This window comes from Salmo salar, chromosome ssa03 (genome assembly GCF_905237065.1).
Source record: "Salmo salar chromosome ssa03, Ssal_v3.1, whole genome shotgun sequence".
NCBI classification, from domain to species: Eukaryota; Metazoa; Chordata; class Actinopteri; order Salmoniformes; family Salmonidae; genus Salmo; species Salmo salar.
Window position 1 is genome coordinate 94,750,129 of NC_059444.1, and position 27,586 is coordinate 94,777,714.

Genomic DNA, 27,586 nt, shown 5'->3' on the forward strand with positions numbered 1-27,586 from the left:
ATGCTTCACCGTACATCTGCTCCAGGTGTGTGTGTTTACCCTGGGGTGTCTGTGTTTACCGTGTGTGTGTTTACCATGGGGTGCCAGTGTGGTGTATCCTGTCTGTGGGACGCTCCAGGGGCTCCACTCGGTACGTCCCTCCCCCCGGGCACACACCCTGAACAGATGATCAGTGTGGGGGTCCAGGTGTAGGACCAGGAACTCCTGCTCCGGCCCGATGTAGGTATCCTCGTACTGACCTGAACATACCGAGGTCAGGACCACAGAGATACACTAGTATTAATAAAGCACTATTCTAGTAGAATGTACTATTCATATTATAAAGTACTATTCATTTTATAAAGTACTATTCAATTTATAAGGTTAGGACCACAGAGATACACTAGTATTAATAAAGCACTATTCATATTATAAAGTACTATTCATATTATAAAGTACTATTCAATTAAAACGTATTATTCATATTATAAAGTACTATTTGTACTATTTATATTATGAAGTACTATTCATTTTATAAAGTACTATTCAATTAAAATGTATTATTCATATTATAATGTACCATTCATACAATTAGATTTTATAATATATTTCACATTATAATATGATATTATTAAGCACTATTAATAAAGTACTAATATGTAATTCTATGGATAGGACAACATATCCAGAGGCGCAAACAGATTCCTGGGATCAGGACTGGTCCCTTTGTTGCACTAAGGCAGCGTCGCTGCTCCCTTTGTTCAGAAATGTATTTATGCGTTATTAAAAGTTATGTTTTATTAAATCATTACGACTTAGATTATTATTATAATTTGGAATAAATATGAATGATATAGAATCACAAAGAAATGAATAAGTTCTGGGATATTAAATCATGTTTGACCTAGGTACTGACCAGACACTGAGCGACGATACTGCAGGCGGTAGTCCTGCACCGCAAACTCATCATCCACCTAGAGAGACAGATGTTATGAAACACACCCCACAGGACAGTGTACTAGTTAATATCAGTATCATAACACCCCACAGGACAGTAGTTAATATCAGTATCATAACACCCCACAGGACAGTGTACTAGTTAATATCAGTATCATAACACCCCACAGGACAGTGTACTAGTTAATATCAGTATCATAACACCCCACAGGACAGTGTACTAGTTAATATCAGTATCATAACACCCCACAGGACAGTGTACTAGTTAGTTAATATCAGTATCATAACACCCCACAGGACAGTGTACTAGTTAATATCAGTATCATAACACCCCACAGGACAGTGTACTAGTTAATATCAGTATCATAACACCCCACAGGACAGTGTACTAGTTAGTTAATATCAGTGTCATAACACCCCACAGGACAGTAGTTAATATCAGTATCATAACACCCCACAGGACAGTGTACTAGTTAGTTAATATCAGTGTCATAACACCCCACAGGACAGTGTACTAGTTAGTTAATATCAGTGTCATAACACCCCACAGGACAGTATACTAGTTAGTTAATATCAGTATCATAACACCCCACAGGACAGTATACTAGTTAATATCAGTATCATAACACCCCACAGGACAGTGTACTAGTTAATATCAGTGTCATAACACCCCACAGGACAGTGTACTAGTTAATATCAGTATCATAACACCCCACAGGACAGTGTACTGGTTAATATCAGTATCATAACACCCCACAGGACAGTGTACTAGTTAATATCAGTATCATAACAACCCACAGGACAGTGTACTAGTTAATATCAGTATCATAACACCCCACAGGACAGTGTACTAGTTAATATCAGTATCATAACACCCCACAGGACAGTATACTAGTTAATATCAGTGTCATAACACCCCACAGGACAGTGTACTAGTTAATATCAGTATCATAACACCCCACAGGACAGTGTACTAGTTAATATCAGTATCATAACACCCCACAGGACAGTGTACGTAGTTAATATCAGTATCATAACACCCCACAGGACAGTGTACTAGTTAATATCAGTATCATAACACCCCACAGGACAGTGTACTTGTTAGTTAATATCAGTATCATAACACCCCACAGGACAGTGTACTAGTTAGTTAATATCAGTATCATAACACCCCACAGGACAGTGTACTAGTTAGTTAATATCAGTATCATAACACCCCACAGGACAGTGTACTGGTTAGTTAATATCAGTGTCATAACACCCCACAGGACAGTGTACTAGTTAATATCAGTATCATAACACCCCACAGGACAGTGTACTAGTTAGTTAATATCAGTGTCATAACACCCCACAGGACAGTGTACTAGTTAATATCAGTATCATAACACCCCACAGGACAGTGTACTAGTTAATATCAGTATCATAACACCCCACAGGACAGTGTACTAGTTAATATCAGTATCATAACACCCCACAGGACAGTGTACTAGTTAATATCAGTATCATAACACCCCACAGGACAGTGTACTAGTTAATAACAGTGTCATAACACCCCACAGGACAGTGTACTAGTTAGTTAATAACAGTATCATAACACCCCACAGGACAGTGTACTAGTTAATATCAGTGTCATAACACCCCACAGGACAGTGTACTAGTTAGTTAATATCAGTGTCATAACACCCCACAGGACAGTGTACTAGTTAATATCAGTATCATAACACCCCACAGGACAGTGTACTAGTTAATAACAGTGTCATAACACCCCACAGGACAGTGTACTAGTTAGTTAATAACAGTGTCATAACACCCCACAGGACAGTGTACTAGTTAATATCAGTGTCATAACACCCCACAGGACAGTGTACTATTAGTTAATAACAGTGTCATAACACCCCACAGGACAGTGTACTATAGTTAATATCAGTATCATAACACCCCACAGGACAGTGTACTAGTTAATAACAGTGTCATAACACCCCACAGGACAGTGTACTAGTTAATATCAGTATCATAACAACCCACAGGACAGTGTACTAGTTAATATCAGTGTCATAACACCCCACAGGACAGTGTACTAGTTAATATCAGTGTCATAACACCCCACAGGACAGTATACTAGTTAATATCAGTATCATAACACCCCACAGGACAGTGTACTAGTTAATAACAGTGTCATAACACCCCCACAGGACAGTGTACTAGTTAGTTAATATCAGTATCATAACACCCCACAGGACAGTGTACTAGTTAATAACAGTGTCATAACACCCCACAGGACAGTGTACTAGTTAATAACAGTGTCATAACACCTGGAGGGTGTGTGTGTCCTCACCTTACACCAGCGTACTAACACACTGCCAGGTCTCTCCTGGAGTTCCTCTATCTGGACTGGAGGGTGTGAAGAGACTGATCCGTGTCGTGACACTCTGTCTCTCAGCGCGTACAGCAGAGAGTCATCCAGCTGGGCAGACACACACGGCACGTCTACTAACACTGGTACCTCCGGGAGGCTGAGACACACACACACACACACACACACACACACACACACACACACACACACACACACACACACACACACACACACACACGGTTAAAATAAACACACACACAGTTAAAATAAACACACACACACACACGGTTAAAATAAACACACACACACACACACACACACACACACACACAGTTAAAATAAACACACACACACACACACACACACACACAGTTAAAATAAACACACACACACACACACAGTTAAAATAAACACACACACAGTTAAAATAAACACACACACAGTTAAAATAAACACACACACAGTTAAAATAAACACACACACACAGTTAAAATAAACACACACACACAGTTAAAATAAACACACACACACAGTTAAAATAAACACACACACACACACAGTTAAAATAAACACACACACAGTTAAAATAAACACACACACACAGTTAAAATAAACACACACACACAGTTAAAATAAACACACACACACACACAGTTAAAATAAACACACACACAGTTAAAATAAACACACACACAGTTAAAATAAACACACACACAGTTAAAATAAACACACACACACAGTTAAAATAAACACACACACACACACAGTTAAAATAAACACACACACAGTTAAAATAAACACACACACAGTTAAAATAAACACACACACAGTTAAAATAAACACACACAGAGTTAAAATAAACACACACACAGTTAAAATAAACACACACACAGAGTTAACCTTTACATTGTATTGTTAAAGTTAGAACATACATGACATAGTGAAAGAGAGTATGATAATTCCCTCTCTCTCCTTCACCTGTCCAGCTGGATCTGAAGGGCCTTCTTGGTGAAACTCCCCAGCTTGTCCTCCTTCTCCCCCAGACCACAGCGGATAGCTACCTCACCTGAAGAGAGGACAAGGGGAGAGAGAAAGAGAGATTCAAACCTTTAATCAGTGTTTAATTACAGGAGATGAATCATGAAATAGGAGACCACTGAGGTTTCATGGTACTGAGGAAGAGGAAGAGGAGGAGGAGGAGGAGGACAGGAGAAACATGATTCTGATGGTACTGAGGAGGAGGAGGAGGAGAGGAGAAACATGATTCTGATGGTACTGAGGAAGAGGAGGACAGGAGAAACATGATTCTGATGGTACTGAGGAGGAGGAGGAGGAGGAGGACAGGAGAAACATGATTCTGATGGTACTGAGGAGGAGGAGGAGGAGGACAGGAGAAACATGATTCTGATGGTACTGAGGAAGAGGAGGACAGGAGAAACATGATTCTGATGGTACTGAGGAGGAGGAGGAGGAGGACAGGAGAAACATGATTCTGATGGTACTGAGGAGGAGGAGGAGGAGAGGAGAAACATGATTCTGATGGTACTGAGGAGGAGGAGGAGGAGGAGAGGAGAAACATTATTCTGACGGTGTGTAATAGAAAGTCATAATAATTTGTCAGGTGATTATATTATCATATTTTATTAGTCCTGTTACACAGTTTGTAAGGGACATGTGTTTTTGTGCATATCCCTACTCCCCCTGAGACAGTCTCAGGGAGTGGGGTTACGACCAGGGTCACCTTGGATCAGTCAGGGTTAACCTGTTATGGTGTTCCGCTAGCGGAACGTCTAGATGTAAGAGGATAACCTGCATTGCTCAAGGGCTCCGGGATTTGAACCATGCGTCCCTCCGTCTATCTATACCTCACCCTCTCGGAGCAGCTCGTCTGCGGTGTTGACTCCGTGTTCTATGAGTTTCTGGCAGTCGTCCAGCGGCCGTACGCTGTCCTGCTCGATGACGTCCACCTCGCTAAGGAGCACGCTCAGACGCTCCGTCAGGAGGCGGGTCACAGCCGTCTGGAGCTCTGAGAAATGACGCTTCAACCCCTCCCTGGCCTGAGACGAGCTGCCTCGTACCTGGAGGAGCGAGAGGAGAGGAAGAGAGAGGAGGATGAGGGAGAGAGGGTAGGAGAGAGAGAGAGAGACGGTGGGAGAGGGTCAATTGATATGCTAACTTTCTACCAGAAATGCTAAAACGTTAAGATGTGGAAACAGTGCCAGTCCCCCAACGGAACAGGAAGCTGGTGGTTAGTCGATTGCAGTGAAACGTAGTCTCTGTTTCAGTTCCTCTTAACAGACAACCATGCTGAGCTGAACTCCTGTCAGTATGAAACTACCAGACTATCTCAGTCCCAAATGGCACCCTTAGTGCCTTTATAGTGCATTCGGGCTCATAGAGAGGAGGGGCCCATAGAGAGGAAGGGCCAATAGAGCTCTGGTCAAAAGTAGTGCACTATGTAGGGAGCTTTTTGGGACACACCCACTGAATGACAGTCCTCCTCTCACTATGACTCTGACTATGAGAGAGAGAGAGAGACCAGTGAGAGAGACCAGAGAGAAAGAGAGCGAGAGACCAGAGAGAAAGAGACCAGAGAGAGAGAGACCAGAGAGAAAGAGAGCGAGAGACCAGAGAGAGAGAGAGAGAGAGACCAGAGAGAAAGAGAGACCAGAGAGAGAGAGAGAGAGACCAGAGAGAAAGAGAGAGAGAGAGAGACCAGAGAGAGAGAGACCAGAGAGAAAGAGAGCGAGAGACCAGAGAGAGAGAGACCAGAGAGCGAGAGACCAGTAGTGCACTATGCACTATGCACTAGCGAGAGACCAGAGAGAAAGAGAGAGAGAGAGACCAGAGAGTGAGAGACCAGAGAGTGAGAGACCAGAGAGAGACCAGAGAGAGAGAGACCAGAGAGCGAGAGACCAGAGACCAGAGAGCGAGAGACCAGAGAGCGAGAGACCAGAGAGAAAGAGAGCGAGAGACCAGAGAGAAAGAGAGGGAGAGGCCAGAGAAAAAGAGAGTGAGAGACCAGAGAGAGAGAGACCAGAGAGCGAGAGACCAGAGACCAGAGAGCGAGAGACCATAGAGAAAGAGAGGGAGAGAAAGAGACCAGAGAGCGAGAGACCAGAGAGAGAGAGAGCGAGAGACCAGAGAGAAAGAGAGCAAGAGACCAGAGAGAAAGAGACCAGAGAGCAAGAGACCAGAGAGAAAGAGAGCAAGAGACCAGAGAGAAAGAGAGCGAGAGACCAGAGAGAAAGAGAGCGAGAGACCAGAGAGAAAGAGAGACCAAGAGAGAGAGAGAGCAAGAGACCAGAGAGAAAGAGAGCGAGAGACCAGAGAGAAAGAGAGTGAGAGACCAGAGAGCGAGAGACCAGAGAGCGAGAGACCAGAGAGCGAGAGACCAGAGAGAGAGAGAGCAAGAGACCAGAGAGAAAGAGAGCGAGAGACCAGAGAGAAAGAGAGTGAGAGACCAGAGAGAGAGAGAGAGAGAGAGAGAGACCAGAGAGCGAGAGACCAGAGAGAAAGAGACCAGAGAGCGAGAGACCAGAGAGAGAGAGAGCAAGAGACCAGAGAGAGAGAGAGCAAGAGACCAGAGAGAAAGAGAGCGAGAGACCAGAGAGAGAGAGACCAGAGAGCGAGAGACCAGAGAGAGAGAGAGCAAGAGACCAGAGAGAAAGAGAGCGAGAGACCAGAGAGAAAGAGAGCGAGAGACCAGAGAGAAAGAGAGAGAGAGACCAGAGAGAAAGAGAGCGAGAGACCAGAGAGAAAGAGACCAGAGAGCGAGAGACCAGAGAGCGAGAGACCAGAGAGCGAGAGACCAGAGAGCGAGAGACCAGAGAGAAAGAGAGCGAGAGACCAGAGAGAAAGAGAGAGAGAGAGAGAGACCAGAGAGCGAGAGACCAGAGAAAGAGAGCGAGAGACCAGAGAGAAAGAGAGCGAGAGACCAGAGAGAAAGAGAGCGAGAGACCAGAGAGAAAGAGACCAGAGCGAGAGACCAGAGAGAAAGAGAGCGAGAGACCAGAGAGAAAGAGAGCGAGAGACCTGAGAGAGAGAGACCAGAGAGAGAGAGACCAGAGAGCGAGAGACCAGAGAGCGAGAGACCAGAGAGAGAGAGAGAGCAAGAGACCAGAGAGAAAGAGAGCGAGAGACCAGAGAGAAAGAGAGCGAAAGAGAGAGAGACCAGAGAGCGAGAGACCAGAGAGAAAGAGAGCGAGGGACCAGAGAGAAAGAGAGCGAGAGACCAGAGAGAAAGAGAGCGAGAGACCAGAGAGAAAGAGAGGGAGAGACCAGAGAGAAAGAGACCAGAGAGAGCGAGAGACCTGAGAGAGAGAGACCAGAGTGCGAGAGACCAGAGAGTGAGAGACCAGAGAGCGAGAGACCAGAGAGAAAGAGACCAGAGAGAGAGAGAGAGCGAGAGACCAGAGAGAAAGAGAGCGAGAGAGAGAGAGACCAGAGAGCGAGAGACCAGAGAGAAAGAGAGCAGAGAGAAAGAGAGTGAGAGACCAGAGAGAAAGAGAGCGAGAGACCAGAGAGAGAGAGACCAGAGAGAGAGAGACCAGAGAGCGAGAGAGAGCAAGAGACCAGAGAGAGAGAGACCAGAGAGCGAGAGACCAGAGAGAGAGAGCGAGAGAGCGAGCAGGAAACAGAAGAGCAGAGGAGCTGCACTGATAAACAAGAGAAAAGAATAGTTGGATGAGGATGGAAAGACCTACATAGAACACTATCAGAGATCAGTGTGTATGGACAGCAGGACACAGGAAATGCCTCACTGGAGCCATTGCATCACTTCCTGGTGTCGATCAGTTTTGTGGCGATAAGGGCAGTATCCTAAATGGCATCCTATTCTCTATATAGTGAACTCATTTTGACCAGGGCCCAAAGGTAGTGCACTATGGAGGGAATAGGGTGCCATTTGGGATGTTGCCAAAGATAATGTATATTTATGGACGGTGAAGGATGGGAAAGCTAATATTGTCATCTGGAATACAATGACATGACCACTGGGAGTAGAGGACATACAGGCTGGGGAGAGAGAGATAAGAGGTATGAGAGAGAGAGAGGTGAGGTGACAGAGAGAGTGAGAGAAGAGAGAGAGACCAGAGAGAGAGACCAGAGAGCGAGAGACCGAGAGACCAGAGAGAGCGAGAGACCAGAGAGAGAGCGAGAGACCAGAGAGAGAGCGAGAGACCAGAGAGAGAGCGAGAGACCAGAGAGAGAGAGAGACCAAAGAGAGAGAGACCAGAGAGAGAGACCAGAGAGAGAGAGACCAGAGAGAGAGAGACCAGAGAGAGAGAGAGACCAGAGAGAGAGAGTCCAGAGAGAGAGACCAGAGAGAGAGAGTCCAGAGAGAGAGTCCAGAGAGAGAGTCCAGAGAGAGAGAGACCAGAGAGAGAGAGACTAGAGAGAGACCAGAGAGAGAGACCAGAGAGAGAGACCAGAGAGAGAGAGAGACCAGAGAGAGACCAGAGAGAGAGAGACCAGAGAGAGAGAGAGACCAGAGAGAGAGAGTCCAGAGAGAGAGACCAGAGAGAGAGAGTCCAGAGAGAGAGTCCAGAGAGAGAGTCCAGAGAGAGAGCGAGAGACCAGAGAGAGAGAGACCAGAGAGAGAGAGTCCAGAGAGAGAGACCAGAGAGAGAGAGAGAGACCAGAGAGAGAGAGACCAGAGAGAGAGAGACTAGAGAGAGACCAGAGAGACCAGTGAGAGAGAGAGACTAGAGAGAGACCAGAGAGAGACCAGAGAGAGAGAGAGGGAGAGACCAGAGAAAAAGAGAGTGAGAGACCAGAGAGAGAGAGAGGGAGAGACCAGAGAAAAAGAGAGTGAGAGACCAGAGAGCGAGAGACCAGAGAGAAAGAGAGGGAGAGAAAGAGACCAGAGAGCGAGAGACCAGAGAGAGAGAGAGCGAGAGACCAGAGAGAAAGAGAGCGAGAGACCAGAGAGAAAGAGAGCGAGAGACCAGAGAGAAAGAGAGGGAGAGACCAGAGAGAAAGAGAGCGAGAGACCAGAGAGCGAGAGACCAGAGAGCAAGAGACCAGAGAGAAAGAGAGCGAGAGACCAGAGAGAAAGAGAGCGAGAGACCAGAGAGAAAGAGACCAGAGAGCGAGAGACCAGAGAGAGAGAGAGCAAGAGACCAGAGAGAAAGAGAGCGAGAGACCAGAGAGAAAGAGAGTGAGAGACCAGAGAGAAAGAGAGAGAGAGAGACCAGAGAGCGAGAGACCAGAGAGAAAGAGACCAGAGAGCGAGAGACCAGAGAGAGAGAGAGCAAGAGACCAGAGAGAGAGAGAGCAAGAGACCAGAGAGAAAGAGAGCGAGAGACCAGAGAGAGAGAGACCAGAGAGCGAGAGACCAGAGAGAGAGAGAGCAAGAGACCAGAGAGAAAGAGAGCGAGAGACCAGAGAGAAAGAGAGCGAGAGACCAGAGAGAAAGAGAGAGAGACCAGAGAGAAAGAGAGCGAGAGACCAGAGAGCGAGAGACCAGAGAGCGAGAGACCAGAGAGAAAGAGAGCGAGAGACCAGAGAGAAAGAGAGAGAGAGAGAGACCAGAGAGCGAGAGACCAGAGAGAAAGAGAGCGAGAGACCAGAGAGAAAGAGAGAGAGAGACCAGAGAGCGAGAGACCAGAGAGCGAGAGACCAGAGAGCGAGAGAGCAAGAGACCAGAGAGAAAGAGAGCGAGAGACCAGAGAGAAAGAGAGCGAGAGAGAGAGAGACCAGAGAGAAAGAGAGCGAGAGACCAGAGAGAGAGAGAGACCAGAGAGAAAGAGAGCGAGAGACCAGAGAGAAAGAGAGCGAGAGACCAGAGAGAAAGAGAGCGAGAGACCAGAAAGCGAGAGACCAGAGAGCGAGAGACCAGAGAGAGAGAGAGCAAGAGACCAGAGAGAAAGAGAGCGAGAGAGAGAGAGACCAGAGAGAAAGAGAGCGAGAGACCAGAGAGAAAGAGAGCGAGAGACCAGAGAGAAAGAGAGCAAGAGACCAGAGAGAAAGAGAGCGAGAGACCTGAGAGAGAGAGACCAGAGTGCGAGAGACCAGAGAGTGAGAGACCAGAGAGCGAGAGACCAGAGAGCGAGAGACCAGAGAGAAAGAGATCAGAGAGAGAGAGAGCGAGAGACCAGAGAGAAAGAGAGCGAGAGAGAGAGAGACCAGAGAGCGAGAGACCAGAGAGAAAGAGAGCAGAGAGAAAGAGAGTGAGAGACCAGAGAGAAAGAGAGCGAGAGACCAGAGAGAGAGACCAGAGAGCGAGAGACCAGAGAGAGAGAGACCAGAGAGAGAGAGACCAGAGAGCGAGAGACCAGAGAGAGAGAGACCAGAGAGAGAGACCAGAGAGCAAGAGACCAGAGAGAGAGAGCGAGAGAGCGAGCAGGAAACAGAAGAGCAGAGGAGCTGCACTGATAAACAAGAGAAAAGAATAGTTGGATGAGGATGGAAAGACCTACATAGAACACTATCAGAGATCAGTGTGTATGGACAGCAGGACACAGGAAATGCCTCACTGGAGCCATTGCATCACTTCCTGGTGTCGATCAGTTTTGTGGCGATAAGGGCAGTATCCTAAATGGCATCCTATTCTCTATATAGTGAACTCATTTTGACCAGGGCCCAAAGGTAGTGCACTATGGAGGGAATAGGGTGCCATTTGGGATGTTGCCAAAGATAATGTATATTTATGGACGGTGAAGGATGGGAAAGCTAATATTGTCATCTGGAATACAATGACATGACCACTGGGAGTAGAGGACATACAGGCTGGGGAGAGAGAGATAAGAGGTATGAGAGAGAGAGAGGTGAGGTGACAGAGAGAGTGAGAGAAGAGAGAGAGACCAGAGAGAGAGACCAGAGAGAGAGAGCGAGAGACCGAGAGACCAGAGAGAGCGAGATACCAGAGAGAGAGCGAGAGACCAGAGAGAGAGCGAGAGACCAGAGAGAGAGCGAGAGACCAGAGAGAGAGAGAGACCAAAGAGAGAGAGACCAGAGAGAGAGACCAGAGAGAGAGAGAGAGACCAGAGAGAGACCAGAGAGAGAGAGAGAGACCAGAGAGAGAGAGACCAGAGAGAGAGACAAGAGAGAGACCAGAGAGAGAGACCAGAGAGAGAGAGAGACCAGAGAGAGACCAGAGAGAGAGACCAGAGAGAGAGAGAAACCAGAGAGAGAGAGTCCAGAGAGAGAGACCAGAGAGAGAGAGAGAGAGACCAGAGAGAGAGAGACTAGAGAGAGACCAGAGAGAGACCAGAGAGAGAGAGACCAGAGTGAGAGAGACTAGAGAGAGACCAGAGAGACCAGTGAGAGAGAGAGACTAGAGAGAGACCAGAGAGAGACCAGAGAGAGAGAGACTAGAGAGAGATAACTACAGGATGTTTTGACTCCCTCTCATCCAGAAGCCAGAAGTATCTAAGGCACACACTGCTCACGGACGTCACACCATCCTGGTAATCTGTGTGTGTTACAGAGCAGCTTTTCCTGCCTGCTTCGTCTCATATTACAGTGATGATGACTCATCCCTGGGGAAGAGGGGGGTTATGGGAAAAATGGCCCAAAACTGGACTCTACAGCTGGGAAAGGAGAGAGACGTGCCAGATACTGGGTGGGAACAGTGGGCACCAGAGAGCAGCAGAACAGAACCATTCTGTAGATAAAAGTGTCAGTTTCAATTCATTGATAACTTTGGAGTTCTTTTGGTTATATAGAGCGGGTACTACCCCTTCTCTTGGTTATATAGAGCGGGTACTACCCCTTCTCTTGGTTATATAGAGCGGGTACTACCCGTTCTCTTGGTTATATAGAGCGGGTACTACCCCTTCTCTTGGTTATATAGAGCGGATACTACCCGTTCTCTTGGTTATATAGAGCGGGTACTACCCGTTCTCTTGGTTATATAGAGCGGGTACTACCCCTTCTCTTGGTTATATAGAGCGGATACTACCCGTTCTCTTGGTTATATAGAGCGGGTACTACCCGTTCTCTTGGTTATATAGAGCGGGTACGACCCGTTCTCTTGGTTATATAGAGCGGGTACTAACCCTTCTCTTGGTTATATAGAGCGGGTACTACCCGTTCTCTTGGTTATATAGAGCGGGTACTACCCGTTTGCTGAAATGCTTGCGAGAGGGTGAAGTTCGTAACGTGGCTCGAGCACTTTCAAAAGATGCCGATTCCCTCTATTCTTCTCAACCACTGAGAAAGGGTTCCTATCCACTAGTGTAAACATACCTATCACCCTTGGCATGTCTTTGGCCCAGTCAGAACCAGCTGTGAAGGGCTGCTTGAATGCAGAGGGGAGACCAAGCGGTGTTGTTTTTTTGTGTTTCCATCTTGTTCCGGTGGTAGGAATACTGGGGTGATGTCGGCGTAAATGTGTCAACATGTTTGAGGTGTTGGCAGCTGCATAGGCTATTCAAATCAAATCAAACTTTATTTGCCACATGCGCCGAATACAACAAGTGTAGACTTTACTGTGAAATGCTTTACTTACAAGCCTTTAACCAATAGTGCAGTTCAAGAAGAAGAAAACATTAACAAGTAGGCTAAAATAAAAAGTAATAATAAAAAGTAACACAATAAGAATAATGAGGTTATATACAGGGGACACCGGTACCGAGTCAGTGTGCAGGGTACAGGCTAGTTGAGGTCATTTGTACATGCAGGTGGGAGTGAAGTGACTATACATAGGTAACAAACAAACAGCGAGTAGCAGCAGTGTACAAGAGGGGGGGGTCAATGTAAATTGTATGGTGGCGATTTTTATGAATTGTTCAGCGGTCTTATGGCTTGGGGGTAGAAGCTGTTGAGGAGCCTTTTGATCCTAGACTTGGCGCTCCAGTACCGCTTGCCTGTGCGGTGGGCACAGAAAACAGTCTATAACTTGGGTGACTGGAGTCTCTGACAATTCTGGTTGAGCAGTGGTGACAATACGGTGACGGTTTAAGACACAACTCTCTTCTAGTATCAGGAAGATGTTACAGCCTTCCCTCTCCCCTCCCCCTCTCTATCCCCCTTCAGGCTAATTGTAAACAATGTTGTTATTTCCTGCTCCTCTAAAAGTAAAGCAGAGAAAGAGAGGTATATGAAAAGAGAGACAAACACGACTCATTGGCCAAACCGGAGGTGGTGTGAATGCAGAGTAGTCCAACTCCTGAACTAAAAAGCACATTCTATTGAAAACAGGCTGCTGAGTTCAGGTGAAGACTTCATCTGTATCTGTAAATGTCATTATTACATTTTTATATATATATATATATATATATATATATATATATATATATATATATATATATATATATATATATATAAAAATCGGAGGATTAATCGGCATTGATTTATATACAGTATATTTGTAATAATGACATTTACAACAATACTGAATGAACACTTATTTTAACGTAATATAATACATAAATAAAATCTATTTAGTCTCAAATAAATTATGAAACATGTTCAATTTGGTTTAAATAATGCAAAAACACAGTGTTGGGGAAGAAAGTAAAAGTGCAATATGTGCCATGTCAGAAAGCTAACGTTTTAGTTCCTTGCTCAGAACATGGGAACATATGATAGCTGGTGGTTCCTTTTAACATGAGTCTTCAATATTCCCTGGTTAGAAGTTTTAGGTTGTAGTTATTATAGGAATTATAGGACTATTTCTCTCTATACCATTTGTATTTCACATACCTTTGACTATTGGATGTTCTTATAGGCACTTTAGTATTGCCAGCCTAATCTCGGGAGTTGATAGGCTTGAAGTCATAAACAGCGCTGTGGATCAAGCATTGCGAAGAGCTGCTGGAAAACACAGTAAAGTTTGAATGAATACTTACAAGCCTGCTGGTGCCTACCACCGCTCAGTCAGACTGCTCTATCAAATATCAAATCATAGACTTAATTATAATATAATAAACACACAGAAATACGAGCCTTAGGTCATTAATATGGTCAAATCCGGAAACTATCATTTCGAAAACAAAACGTTTATTTTTTCACTGAAATACGGAACCGTTCCGTATTTTATCTAACGGGTGGCATCCCTAAGTCTAAATATTCCTGTTACATTGCACAACCTTCAATGTTATGTCATAATTACGTAACATTCTGGCAAATTAGTTTGCAACAAGCCAGGCAGCCCAAACTGTTGCATATACCCTGACTCTGCGTGCAATGAACGCAAGAGAAATGACACAATTTCCCTAGTTAATATTGCCTGCTAACATGAATTTCTTTTAACTAAATATGCAGGTTAAAGAATATATACTTGTGTATTGATTTTAAGAAAGGCATTGATGTTTATAGTTAGGTACATTCGCGCAACGATTGTGCTTTTTTTAAATCATCACCCGTTTGTCGAAGTAGGCTGTGATTCAATGATAAATTATTAACAGGCACCGCATCGATTATATGCAACACAGGACAAGCTAGTTAAACTAGTAATATCATCAACCATGTGTAGTTAACTAGTGATTATGTGAAGATTGATAGTTTTTTTATAAGGTAAGTTTAATGCTAGCTAGCAACTTACCTTGGCTCCTTGCTGCATTCGTGTAACAGGTGGTCAGCCTGCCACGCAGGCTCCTCGTGGAGTGCAATGTAATTGGCCATAATCGGTGTCCAAAAATGCAGATTACCAATTGTTATGAAAACTTGAAATCGGCCCTAATTAATCGGCCATTCCGTATGACGACCTCTAGTCTGAATGAGGGTTGGACTAGTGTTGTAGTTGTGTTATTACCTGTTTGCGTGCTTGGCTGAGTCCATGTAGGTGTTGTAGTGTTATTACCTGTTTGCGTGCTTGGCTGAGTCCATGTAGGCGTTGTTGTAGTTCGCTCCTGTAATTCTGAGCTGCTTCTATACTCTCCTTAGCCTCCTGCAGCAACGCCTCAGCCTCTATAGACATCCTGCTGTACAGCCTGGCTCCTATATATATATATATATATATATATATATATATATATATATATATATAGATATATATATACACACACACACACACACACACACACACACACACACACACACACACACACACACACACACACACGTACGTTATTAGCGGATGTTTGTAACTTCATGTCCCTGTGGCCTGATACTCTTTCACTCTGATAGTGTTCAGACTGGAATGTGTGTATTCCCCTGAAGTCATTTTGATGCTCTGCACCACCACAGAGACACTAAGACCAGGCAGACAGCAGTGAGAATAGACAGTAGGGGAGATAAGAGGAGAGACAGTAGGGGAGATAAGAGAAGAGACAGTAGGGGAAATAAGAGGAGAGACAGTAGGGGAGATAAGAGGAGAGACAGTAGGGGAGATAAGAGAAGAGACAGTAGGGGAAATAAGAGGAGAGACAGTAGGGGAGATAAGAGAAGAGACAGTAGGGGAGATAAGAGAAGAGACAGTAGAGGAAATAAGAGGAGAGACAGTAGGGGAGATAAGAGAAGAGACAGTAGGGGAAATAAGAGGAGAGACAGTAGGGGAAATAAGAGGAGAGACAGTAGGGGAGATAAGAGGAGAGACAGTAGGGGAGATAAGAGGAGAGACAGTAGGGGAGATAAGAGGAGAGACAGTAGGGGAGATAAGAGGAGAGACAGTAGGGGAGATAAGAGGAGAGACAGTAGGGGAGATAAGAGAAGAGACAGTAGGGGAGATAAGAGGAGAGACAGTAGAGGATGTCTGACGATGATGTGAAAAACAGATCAAACCACTTCCCATTTAACTGGAGGAAAGCAACCAGCCAACCAGAGACCAGACACTAGCAGCAACCAGCCAACCAGAGACCAGACACTAGCAGCAACCAGCCAACCAGAGACCAGACACTAGCAGCAACCAGCCAACCAGAGACCAGACACTAGCAGCAACCAGCTACAAGCAGATAGTCCCTTTTCATGTTCAAGATGACTGTTTCCCACATAGCAGATACAAACAGAAATCCATGAGTATGACACAAAAGAGTGAGGGTTATGGTTACAGTACAGCCTGTACCAGACCAGAACATGTTGAGGTGGTTTGGCTGAAGGTACAGTACAGCCTGTACCAGACCAGAACATGCTGAGGTAGTTTGGCTGAAGGTATAGTACAGCCTGTACCAGACCAGAACATGCTGAGGTGGTTTGGCTGAAGGTATAGTACAGCCTGTACCAGACCAGAACATGTTGAGGTGGTTTGGCTGAAGGTACAGTACAGCCTGTACCAGACCAGAACATGCTGAGGTAGTTTGGCTGAAGGTATAGTACAGCCTGTACCAGACCAGAACATGTTGAGGTAGTTTGGCTGAAGGTACAGTACAGCCTGTACCAGACCAGAACATGCTGAGGTAGTTTGGCTGAAGGTATAGTACAGCCTGTACCAGACCAGAACATGTTGAGGTAGTTTGGCTGAAGGTATAGTACAGCCTGTACCAGACCAGAACATGCTGAGGTGGTTTGGCTGAAGGTATAGTACAGCCTGTACCAGACCAGAACATGTTGAGGTGGTTTGGCTGAAGGTACAGTACAGCCTGTACCAGACCAGAACATGCTGAGGTAGTTTGGCTGAAGGTATAGTACAGCCTGTACCAGACCAGAACATGTTGAGGTAGTTTGGCTGAAGGTACAGTACAGCCTGTACCAGACCAGAACATGCTGAGGTAGTTTGGCTGAAGGTATAGTACAGCCTGTACCAGACCAGAACATGTTGAGGTAGTTTGGCTGAAGGTACAGTACAGCCTGTACCAGACCAGAACATGCTGAGGTAGTTTGGCTGAAGGTATAGTACAGCCTGTACCAGACCAGAACATGTTGAGGTAGTTTGGCTGAAGGTATAGTACAGCCTATACCAGACCAGAACATGCTGAGGTAGTTTGGCTGAAGGTACAGTACAGCCTGTACCAGACCAGAACATGTTGAGGTGGTTTGGCTGAAGGTATAGTACAGCCTGTACCAGACCAGAACATGTTGAGGTGGTTTGGATGAAGGTACAGGATAGAGGAAGCTTACTTCAGTCTTCACTAAAACCACAATCTCAAGTGCATTGTTTTCCCCCATAGACTTGTATAATGGCTGGTTTCCCCCAGAGACTTGTATATGGGGGAAACCAGTGATTGCCAACAAGGGTTTTGCAAGTGCTAAGTCATGTTTTGCAGAGGTGTCAAATACTTATTTCCCTCATTAAAATGCAAATCAATTTATAACATTTTTGACATGTGTTTTTCTGGATATTTTTGTTGTTATTCTGTCTCTCACTGTTCAAATAAACCTACCATTAAAATTATACTGATCCTTTCTTTGTCAGTGGGCAAACGTACAAAATCAGCAGGGGATCAAATACTTTTTTCCCCCATTGTATGTTTCTCAGAAAGCTTTCTAAAAGGGTGTGGTTTGTTGTTGGTAGCTGTTCTCTCTGTCTCTAGAATCCTACAGATTATAACACACTGTCTCTAGAATCCTACAGATTATAACACACTGTCTCTAGAATCCTACAGATTATAACACACTGTCTCTGTCTCTAGAATCCTACAGATTATAACACACTGTCTCTAGAATCCTACAGATTATAACACACTGTCTCTGTCTCTAGAATCCTACAGATTATAACACACTGTCTCTAGAATCCTGCAGATTATAACACACTGTCTCTGTCTCTAGAATCCTACAGATTATAACACACTGTCTCTATCTCTAGAATCCTACAGATTATAACACACTGTCTCTAGAATCCTACAGATTATAACACACTGTCTCTGTCTCTAGAATCCTACAGATTATAACACACTGTCTCTAGAATCCTACAGATTATAACACACTGTCTCTGTCTCTAGAATCCTGCAGATTATAACACACTGTCTCTAGAATCCTACAGATTATAACACACTGTCTCTGTCTCTAGAATCCTGCTGATTATAACACACTGTCTCTGTCTCTAGAATCCTGCAGATTATAACACACTGTCTCTAGAACCCTACAGATTATAACACGCTGTCTGTCTCTCTGTCTCTAGAATGCTACAGATTATAACACACTGTCTCTGTCTCTAGAATCCTGCAGATTATAACACACTGTCTCTAGAATCCTACAGATTATAACACACTGTCTCTGTCTCTAGAATCCTGCTGATTATAACACACTGTCTCTGTCTCTAGAATCCTACAGATTATAACACACTGTCTCTAGAATCCTACAGATTATAACACACTGTCTCTGTCTCTAGAATCCTGCAGATTATAACACACTGTCTCTAGAATCCTACAGATTATAACACACTGTCTCTGTCTCTAGAACCCTACAGATTATAACACACTGTCTCTGTCTCTAGAATCCTGCAGATTATAACACACTGTCTCTGTCTCTAGAATCCTGCAGATTATAACACACTGTCTCTAGAACCCTACAGATTATAACACACTGTCTCTGTCTCTAGAATCCTAAAGATTATAACACACTGTCTCTAGAATCCTGCAGATTATAACACACTGTCTGTCTCTAGAACCCTACAGATTATAACAACCTGTCTGTCTCTCTGTCTCTAGAATCCTACAGATTATAACACACTGTCTCTGTCTCTAGAATCCTGCAGATTATAACACACTGTCTGTCTCTCTGTCTCTAGAATCCTACAGATTATAACACACTGTCTCTGTCTCTCTGTCTCTAGAATCCTACAGATTATAACACACTGTCTCTGTCTCTAGAATCCTGCAGATTATAACACACTGTCTCCGTCTCTAGAATCCTGCAGATTATAACACACTGTCTCTGTCTCTAGAATCCTACAGATTATAACACACTGTCTCTGTCTCTAGAATCCTGCAGATTATAACACACTGTCTCTGTCTCTAGAATCCTACAGATTATAACACACTGTCTGTCTCTCTGTCTCTAGAATCCTACAGATTATAACACACTGTCTCTGTCTCTAGAATCCTACAGATTATAACACACTGTCTGTCTCTCTGTCTCTAGAATCCTACAGATTATAACACACTGTCTCTGTCTCTAGAATCCTACAGATTATAACACACTGTATCTGTCTCTAGAATCCTGCAGATTATAACACAATGTCTCTGTCTCTAGAATCCTACAGATTATAACACACTGTCTCTAGAATCCTACAGATTATAACACACTGTCTCAAGAATCCTACAGATTATAACACACTGTCTCTGTCTCTAGAATCCTACAGATTATAACACTCTGTCTCTAGAATCCTACAGATTATAACACACTGTCTCTAGAATCCTACAGATTATAACTAACTGTCTCTGTCTCTAGAATCCTACAGATTATAACACACTGTCTCTAGAATCCTACAGATTATAACACACTGTCTCTGTCTCTAGAATCCTGCAGATTATAACACACTGTCTGTCTCTAGAATCCTACAGATTATAACACACTGTCTCTGTCTCTAGAATGCTACAATTTATAACACACTGTCTCTGTCCCTAGAATCCTGCAGATTATAACACACTGTCTCTGTCTCTAGAATCCTGCAGATTATAACACACTGTCTCTGTCTCTAGAATCCTGCAGATTATAACACACTGTCTCAGTCTCTAGAATGCTACAGATTATAACACACTGTCTCTCGAGTCCTACAGATTATAACACACTGTCTCTCGAGTCCTACATATTATAACACACTGTCTCTACAATCCTACAGATTATAACACACTGTCTCTGTCTCTAGAATCCTGCAGATTATAACACACTGTCTGTCTCTCTGTCTCTAGAATCCTACAGATTATAACACACTGTCTCTGTCTCTGTCTCTAGAATCCTACAGATTATAACACACTGTCTCTGTCTCTAGAATCCTGCAGATTATAACACACTGTCTCAGTCTCTAGAATCCTGCAGATTATAACACACTGTCTCTGTCTCTAGAATCCTACAGATTATAACACACTGTCTCTGACTCTAGAATCCTGCAGATTATAACACACTGTCTCTGTCTCTAGAATCCTACAGATTATAACACACTGTCTGTCTCTCTGTCTCTAGAATCCTACAGATTATAACACACTGTCTGTCTCTCTGTCTCTAGAATCCTACAGATTATAACACACTGTCTCTGTCTCTAGAATCCTACAGATTATAACACACTGTATCTGTCTCTAGAATCCTGCAGATTATAACACACTGTCTCTGTCTCTAGAATCCTACAGATTATAATACACTGTCTCTGTCTCTAGAATCCTACAGATTATAACACACTGTCTCTGTCTCTAGAATCCTACAGATTATAACACACTGTCTCTGTCTCTAGAATCCTACAGATTATAACACACTGTCTCTGTCTCTAGAATCCTACAGATTATAACACACTGTCTCTAGAATCCTACAGATTATAACACACTGTCTCTAGAATCCTACAGATTATAACACACTGTCTCTAGAATCCTACAGATTATAACACACTGTCTCTGTCTCTAGAATCCTACAGATTATAACACACTGTCTCTAGAATCCTACAGTTTATAACACACTGTCTCTGTCTCTAGAATGCTACAGATTATAACACACTGTCTCTGTCTCTAGAATCCTACAGATTACAACACACTGTCTCTAGAATCCTACAGATTATAACACACTGTCTCTAGAATCCTACAGATTATAACACACTGTCTCTGTCTCTAGAATCCTACAAATTATAACACACTGTCTCTAGAATCCTACAGATTATAACACACTGTCTCTGTCTCTAGAATCCTACAGATTATAACACTCTGTCTCTAGAATCCTCCAGATTATAACACACTGTCTCTAGAATCCTACAGATTATAACACACTGTCTCTGTCTCTAGAATCCTACAGATTATAACACACTGTCTCTAGAATCCTACAGATTATAACACACTGTCTCTAGAATCCTACAGATTATAACACACTGTCTCTGTCTCTAGAATCCTACAAATTATAACACACTGTCTCTAGAATCCTACAGATTATAACACACTGTCTCTGTCTCTAGAATCCTACAGATTATAACACTCTGTCTCTAGAATCCTACAGATTATAACACACTGTCTCTAGAATCCTACAGATTATAACACACTGTCTCTGTCTCTAGAATCCTACAGATTATAACACACTGTCTCTAGAATCCTACAGATTATAACACACTGTCTCTGTCTCTAGAATCCTGCAGATTATAACACAGCTGTCTCTGTCTCTAGAATCCTACAGATTATAACACACTGTCTCTAGAATCCTACAGATTATAACACACTGTCTCTGCCTCTAGAATCCTGCAGATTATAACACACTGTCTGTCTCACTGTGTCTAGAATCCTACAGATTATAACACACTGTCTGTCTCTAGAATCCTACAGATTATAACACACTGTCTCTGTCTCTAGAATGCTACAGATTATAACACACTGTCTCTGTCTCTAGAATCCTACAAATTATAACACACTGTCTCTGTCTCTAGAATCCTACAGATTATAACACACTGTCTCTGTCTCTAGAATCCTACAGATTATAACACACTGTCTCTGTCTCTAGAATCCTACAGATTATAACACACTGTCTCTAGAATCCTACAGATTATAACACACTGTCTCTAGAATCCTACAGATTATAACACGCTGTCTCTAGAATCCTACAAATTATAACACACTGTCTCTGTCTCTAGAATCCTGCAGATTATAACACACTGTCTGTCTCTAGAACCCTACAGATTATAACACGCTGTCTGTCTCTCTGTCTCTAGAATCCTACAGATTATAACACACTGTCTCTGTCTCTAGAATCCTGCAGATTATAACACACTGTCTCTGTCTCTAGAATCCTACAGATTATAACACACTGTCTCTGTCTCTAGAATCCTACAGATTATAACACACTGTCTGTCTCTAGAATGCTACAGATTATAACACACTGTCTCTGTCTCTAGAATCCTGCAGATTATAACACACTGTCTCTGTCTCTAGAATCCTACAGATTATAACACACTGTCTCTAGAATCCTGCAGATTATAACACACTGTCTGTCTCTAGAACCCTACAGATTATAACACACTGTCTCTCTCTCTGTCTCTAGAATCCTACAGAATATAACACACTGTCTCTGTCTCTAGAATCCTGCAGATTATAACACACTGTCTCAGTCTCTAGAATGCTACAGATTATAACACACTGTCTCTAGAATCCTACATATTATAACACACTGTCTCTAGAATCCTACAGATTATAACACACTGTCTCTGTCTCTAGAATCCTGCAGATTATAACACACTGTCTGTTTCTCTGTCTCTAGAATCCTACAGATTATAACACACTGTCTCTGTCTCTCTGTCTCTAGAATCCTACAGATTATAACACACTGTCTCTGTCTCTAGAATCCTGCAGATTATAACACACTGTCTCCGTCTCTAGAATCCTGCAGATTATAACATACTGTCTCTGTCTCTAGAATCCTACAGATTATAACACACTGTCTGTCTCTCTGTCTCTAGAATCCTACAGATTATAACACACTGTCTCTGTCTCTAGAATCCTACAGATTATAACACACTGTCTGTCTCTCTGTCTCTAGAATCCTACAGATTATAACACACTGTCTCTGTCTCTAGAATCCTACAGATTATAACACACTGTATCTGTCTCTAGAATCCTGCAGATTATAACACACTGTCTCTGTCTCTAGAATCCTACAGATTATAACACACTGTCTCTAGAATCCTACAGATTATAACACACTGTCTCTAGAATCCTTCAGATTATAACACACTGTCTCTGTTTCTAGAATCCTACAGATTATAACACACTGTCTCTGTCTCTAGAATCCTGCAGATTATAACACACTGTCTCTGTCTCTAGAATCCTACAGATTATAACACACTGTCTCTAGAATCCTACAGATTATAACACACTGTCTCTAGAATCCTACAGATTATAACACACTGTCTCTAGAATCCTACAGATTATAACACACTGTCTCTGTCTCTAGAATCCTACAGATTATAACACACTGTCTCTAGAATCCTACAGTTTATAACACACTGTCTCTGTCTCTAGAATCCTGCAGATTATAACACACTGTCGTCTCTGTCTCTAGAATCCTACAGATTATAACACACTGTCTGTCTCTAGAATCCTACAGATTATAACACACTGTCTCTGTCTCTAGAATGCTACAGATTATAACACACTGTCTCTGTCTCTAGAATCCTACAGATTATAACACACTGTCTCTGTCTCTAGAATCCTACAGATTATAACACACTGTCTCTGTCTCTAGAATCCTACAGATTATAACACACTCTGTCTCTAGAATCCTACAGATTATAACACACTGTCTCTAGAATCCTACAGATTATAACACACTGTCTCTAGAATCCTAATGATTATAACACACTGTCTATGTCTCTAGAATCCTACAGATTATAACACACTGTCTGTCTCTCTGTCTCTAGAATCCTGCAGATTATAACACACTGTCTCTAGAATCCTACAGATTATAACACACTGTTCTCTGTCTCTAGAATCCTACAGATTATAACACACTGTCTCTAGAATCCTACAGATTATAACACACTATCTCTTTCTCTAGAATCCTACAGATTATAACACACTGTCTCTAGAATCCTACAGATTATAACACACTGTCTCTGTCTCTAGAATCCTGCTGATTATAACACACTGTCTCTGTCTCTAGAATCCTGCAGATTATAACACACTGTCTCTAGAACCCTACAGATTATAACACACTGTCTCTGTCTCTAGAATCCTACAGATTATAACACACTGTCTGTCTCTAGGACCCTACAGATTATAACACGCTGTCTGTCTCTCTGTCTCTAGAATCCTACAGATTATAACACACTGTCTCTGTCTCTAGAATCCTGCAGATTATAACACACTGTCTCTGTCTCTAGAATCCTGCAGATTATAACACACTGTCTTTGTCTCTAGAATTCCATAGATTATAACACACTGTTTCTGTCTCTAGAATCCTACAGATTATAACACACTGTCTCAGTCTCTAGAATGCTACAGATTATAACACACTGTCTCTGTCTCTAGAATCCTACAGATTATAACACACTGTCTCTGTCTCTAGAATCCTACAGATTATAACACACTGTCTCTAGAATCCTACAGATTATAACAAACTGTCTCTAGAATCCTGCAGATTATAACACACTGTCTCTGTCTCTAGAATCCTACAGATTATAACACACTGTCTCTAGAATCCTGCAGATTATAACACACTGTCTGTCTCTAGAACCCTACAGATTATAACACACTGTCTGTCTCTCTGTCTCTAGAATTCAACAGATTATAACACACTGTCTCTGTCCCTAGAATCCTGCAGATTATAACACACTGTCTCTGTCTCTAGAATCCTGCAGATTATAACACACTGTCTCTGTCTCTAGAATCCTGCAGATTATAACACACTGTCTCAGTCTCTAGAATGCTACAGATTATAACACACTGTCTCTCGCGAGTCCTACAGATTATAACACACTGTCTCTACAATCCTACAGATTATAACACACTGTCTCTGTCTCTAGAATCCTGCAGATTATAACACACTGTCTGTCTCTCTGTCTCTAGAATCCTACAGATTATAACACACTGTCTCTGTCTCTGTCTCTAGAATCCTACAGATTATAACACACTGTCTCTGTCTCTAGAATCCTGCAGATTATAACACAGTGTCTCTGTCTCTAGAATCCTGCAGATTATAACACACTGTCTCTGTCTCTAGAATCCTACAGATTATAACACACTGTCTCTGTCTCTAGAATCCTGCAGATTATAACACACTGTCTCTGTCTCTAGAATCCTACAGATTATAACACACTGTCTGTCTCTCTGTCTCTAGAATCCTACAGATTATAAAACACTGTCTCTGTCTCTAGAATCCTGCAGATTATAACACACTGCTCTGTCTCTAGAATCCTACAGATTATAACACACTGTCTCTGTCTCTAGAATCCTACAGATTATAACACACTGTCTCTGTCTCTAGAATCCTGCAGATTATAACACACTGTCTCTGTCTCTAGAATCCTACAGATTATAACACACTGTCTCTGTCTCTAGAGTCCTACAGATTATAACACACTGTCTGTCTCTAGAATCCTACAGATTATAACACACTGTCTCTGTCTCTAGAATCCTGCAGATTATAACACACTGTCTCTGTCTCTAGAATCCTACAGATTATAACACACTGTCTCTAGAATCCTGCAGATTATAACACACTGTCTGTCTCTAGAACCCTACAGATTATAACACACTGTCTCTCTCTCTGTCTCTAGAATCCTACAGAATATAACACACTGTCTCTGTCTCTAGAATCCTGCAGATTATAACACACTGTCTCAGTCTCTAGAATGCTACAGATTATAACACACTGTCTCTAGAATCCTACATATTATAACACACTGTCTCTAGAATCCTACAGATTATAACACACTGTCTCTGTCTCTAGAATCCTGCAGATTATAACACACTGTCTGTTTCTCTGTCTCTAGAATCCTACAGATTATAACACACTGTCTCTGTCTCTCTGTCTCTAGAATCCTACAGATTATAACACACTGTCTCTGTCTCTAGAATCCTGCAGATTATAACACAGTGTCTCCGTCTCTAGAATCCTGCAGATTATAACATACTGTCTCTGTCTCTAGAATCCTACAGATTATAACACACTGTCTGTCTCTCTGTCTCTAGAATCCTACAGATTATAACACACTGTCTCTGTCTCTAGAATCCTACAGATTATAACACACTGTCTGTCTCTCTGTCTCTAGAATCCTACAGATTATAACACACTGTCTCTGTCTCTAGAATCCTACAGATTATAACACACTGTATCTGTCTCTAGAATCCTGCAGATTATAACACACTGTCTCTGTCTCTAGAATCCTACAGATTATAACACACCTGTCTCTAGAATCCTACAGATTATAACACACTGTCTCTAGAATCCTTCAGATTATAACACACTGTCTCTGTCTCTAGAATCCTGCAGATTATAACACACTGTCTCTGTCTCTAGAATCCTACAGATTATAACACACTGTCTCTGTCTCTAGAATCCTACAGATTATAACACACTGTCTCTAGAATGCTACAGATTATAACACACTGTCTCTAGAATCCTACAGATTATAACACACTGTCTCTGTCTCTAGAATCCTACAAATTATAACACACTGTCTCTAGAATCCTACAGATTATAACACACTGTCTCTGTCTCTAGAATCCTACAGATTATAACACTCTGTCTCTAGAATCCTACAGATTATAACACACTGTCTCTAGAATCCTACAGATTATAACACACTGTCTCTAGAATCCTACAGATTATAACACACTGTCTCTGTCTCTAGAATCCTACAGATTATAACACATGCTGTCTCTAGAATCCTACAGATTATAACACACTGTCTGTCTCAAGAATCCTTCAGATTATAACACACTGTCTCTGTTTCTAGAATCCTACAGATTATAACACACTGTATCTGTCTCTAGAATCCTGCAGATTATAACACACTGTCTCTGTCTCTAGAATCCTACAGATTATAACACACTGTCTCTAGAATCCTACAGATTATAACACACTGTCTCTAGAATCCTACAGATTATAACACACTGTCTCTAGAATCCTACACATTATTACACACTGTCTCTGTCTCTAGAATCCTACAAATTATAACACACTGTCTCTAGAATCCTACAGATTATAACACACTGTCTCTGTCTCTAGAATCCTACAGATTATAACACTCTGTCTCTAGAATCCTACAGATTATAACACACTGTCTCTAGAATCCTACAGATTATAACACACTGTCTCTGTCTCTAGAATCCTACAGATTATAACACACTGTCTCTAGAATCCTACAGTTTATAACACACTGTCTCTGTCTCTAGAATCCTGCAGATTATAACACACTGTCTGTCTCTCTGTCTCTAGAATCCTACAGATTATAACACACTGTCTGTCTCTAGAATCCTACAGATTATAACACACTGTCTCTGTCTCTAGAATGCTACAGATTATAACACACTGTCTCTGTCTCTAGAATCCTACAAATTATAACACACTGTCTCTGTCTCTAGAATCCTACAGATTATAACACACTGTCTCTGTCTCTAGAATCCTACAGATTATAACACACTGTCTCTAGAATCCTACAGATTATAACACACTGTCTCTAGAATCCTACAGATTATAACACACTGTCTCTAGAATCCTAAAGATTATAACACACTGTCTACAATGTCTCTAGAATCCTACAGATTATAACACACTGTCTGTCTCTCTGTCTCTAGAATCCTGCAGATTATAACACACTGTCTCTAGAATCCTACAGATTATAACACA

General features: G+C 42.7%; 1 protein-coding gene across 1 annotated transcript in view; it reads right to left on the minus strand.

Annotated features, from left to right (window-relative positions):
- LOC106601961 (cytokine receptor-like factor 3) overlaps positions 1–27,586 on the minus strand; it is a 73,038-nt gene that overhangs the window by 3,542 nt on the left and 41,910 nt on the right. Inside the window, exons 2-7 of the mRNA XM_045715867.1 lie at positions 15,042–15,178; positions 5,163–5,370; positions 4,271–4,358; positions 3,272–3,449; positions 896–953; positions 75–239 (exon numbers count right to left, since the gene is read on the minus strand). Of these exons, the coding sequence (XP_045571823.1) occupies positions 75–239; positions 896–953; positions 3,272–3,449; positions 4,271–4,358; positions 5,163–5,370; positions 15,042–15,158 (814 nt within the window). The 5' untranslated portion in view covers positions 15,159–15,178. The remainder of the gene's footprint in view (positions 1–74; positions 240–895; positions 954–3,271; positions 3,450–4,270; positions 4,359–5,162; positions 5,371–15,041; positions 15,179–27,586) is intronic.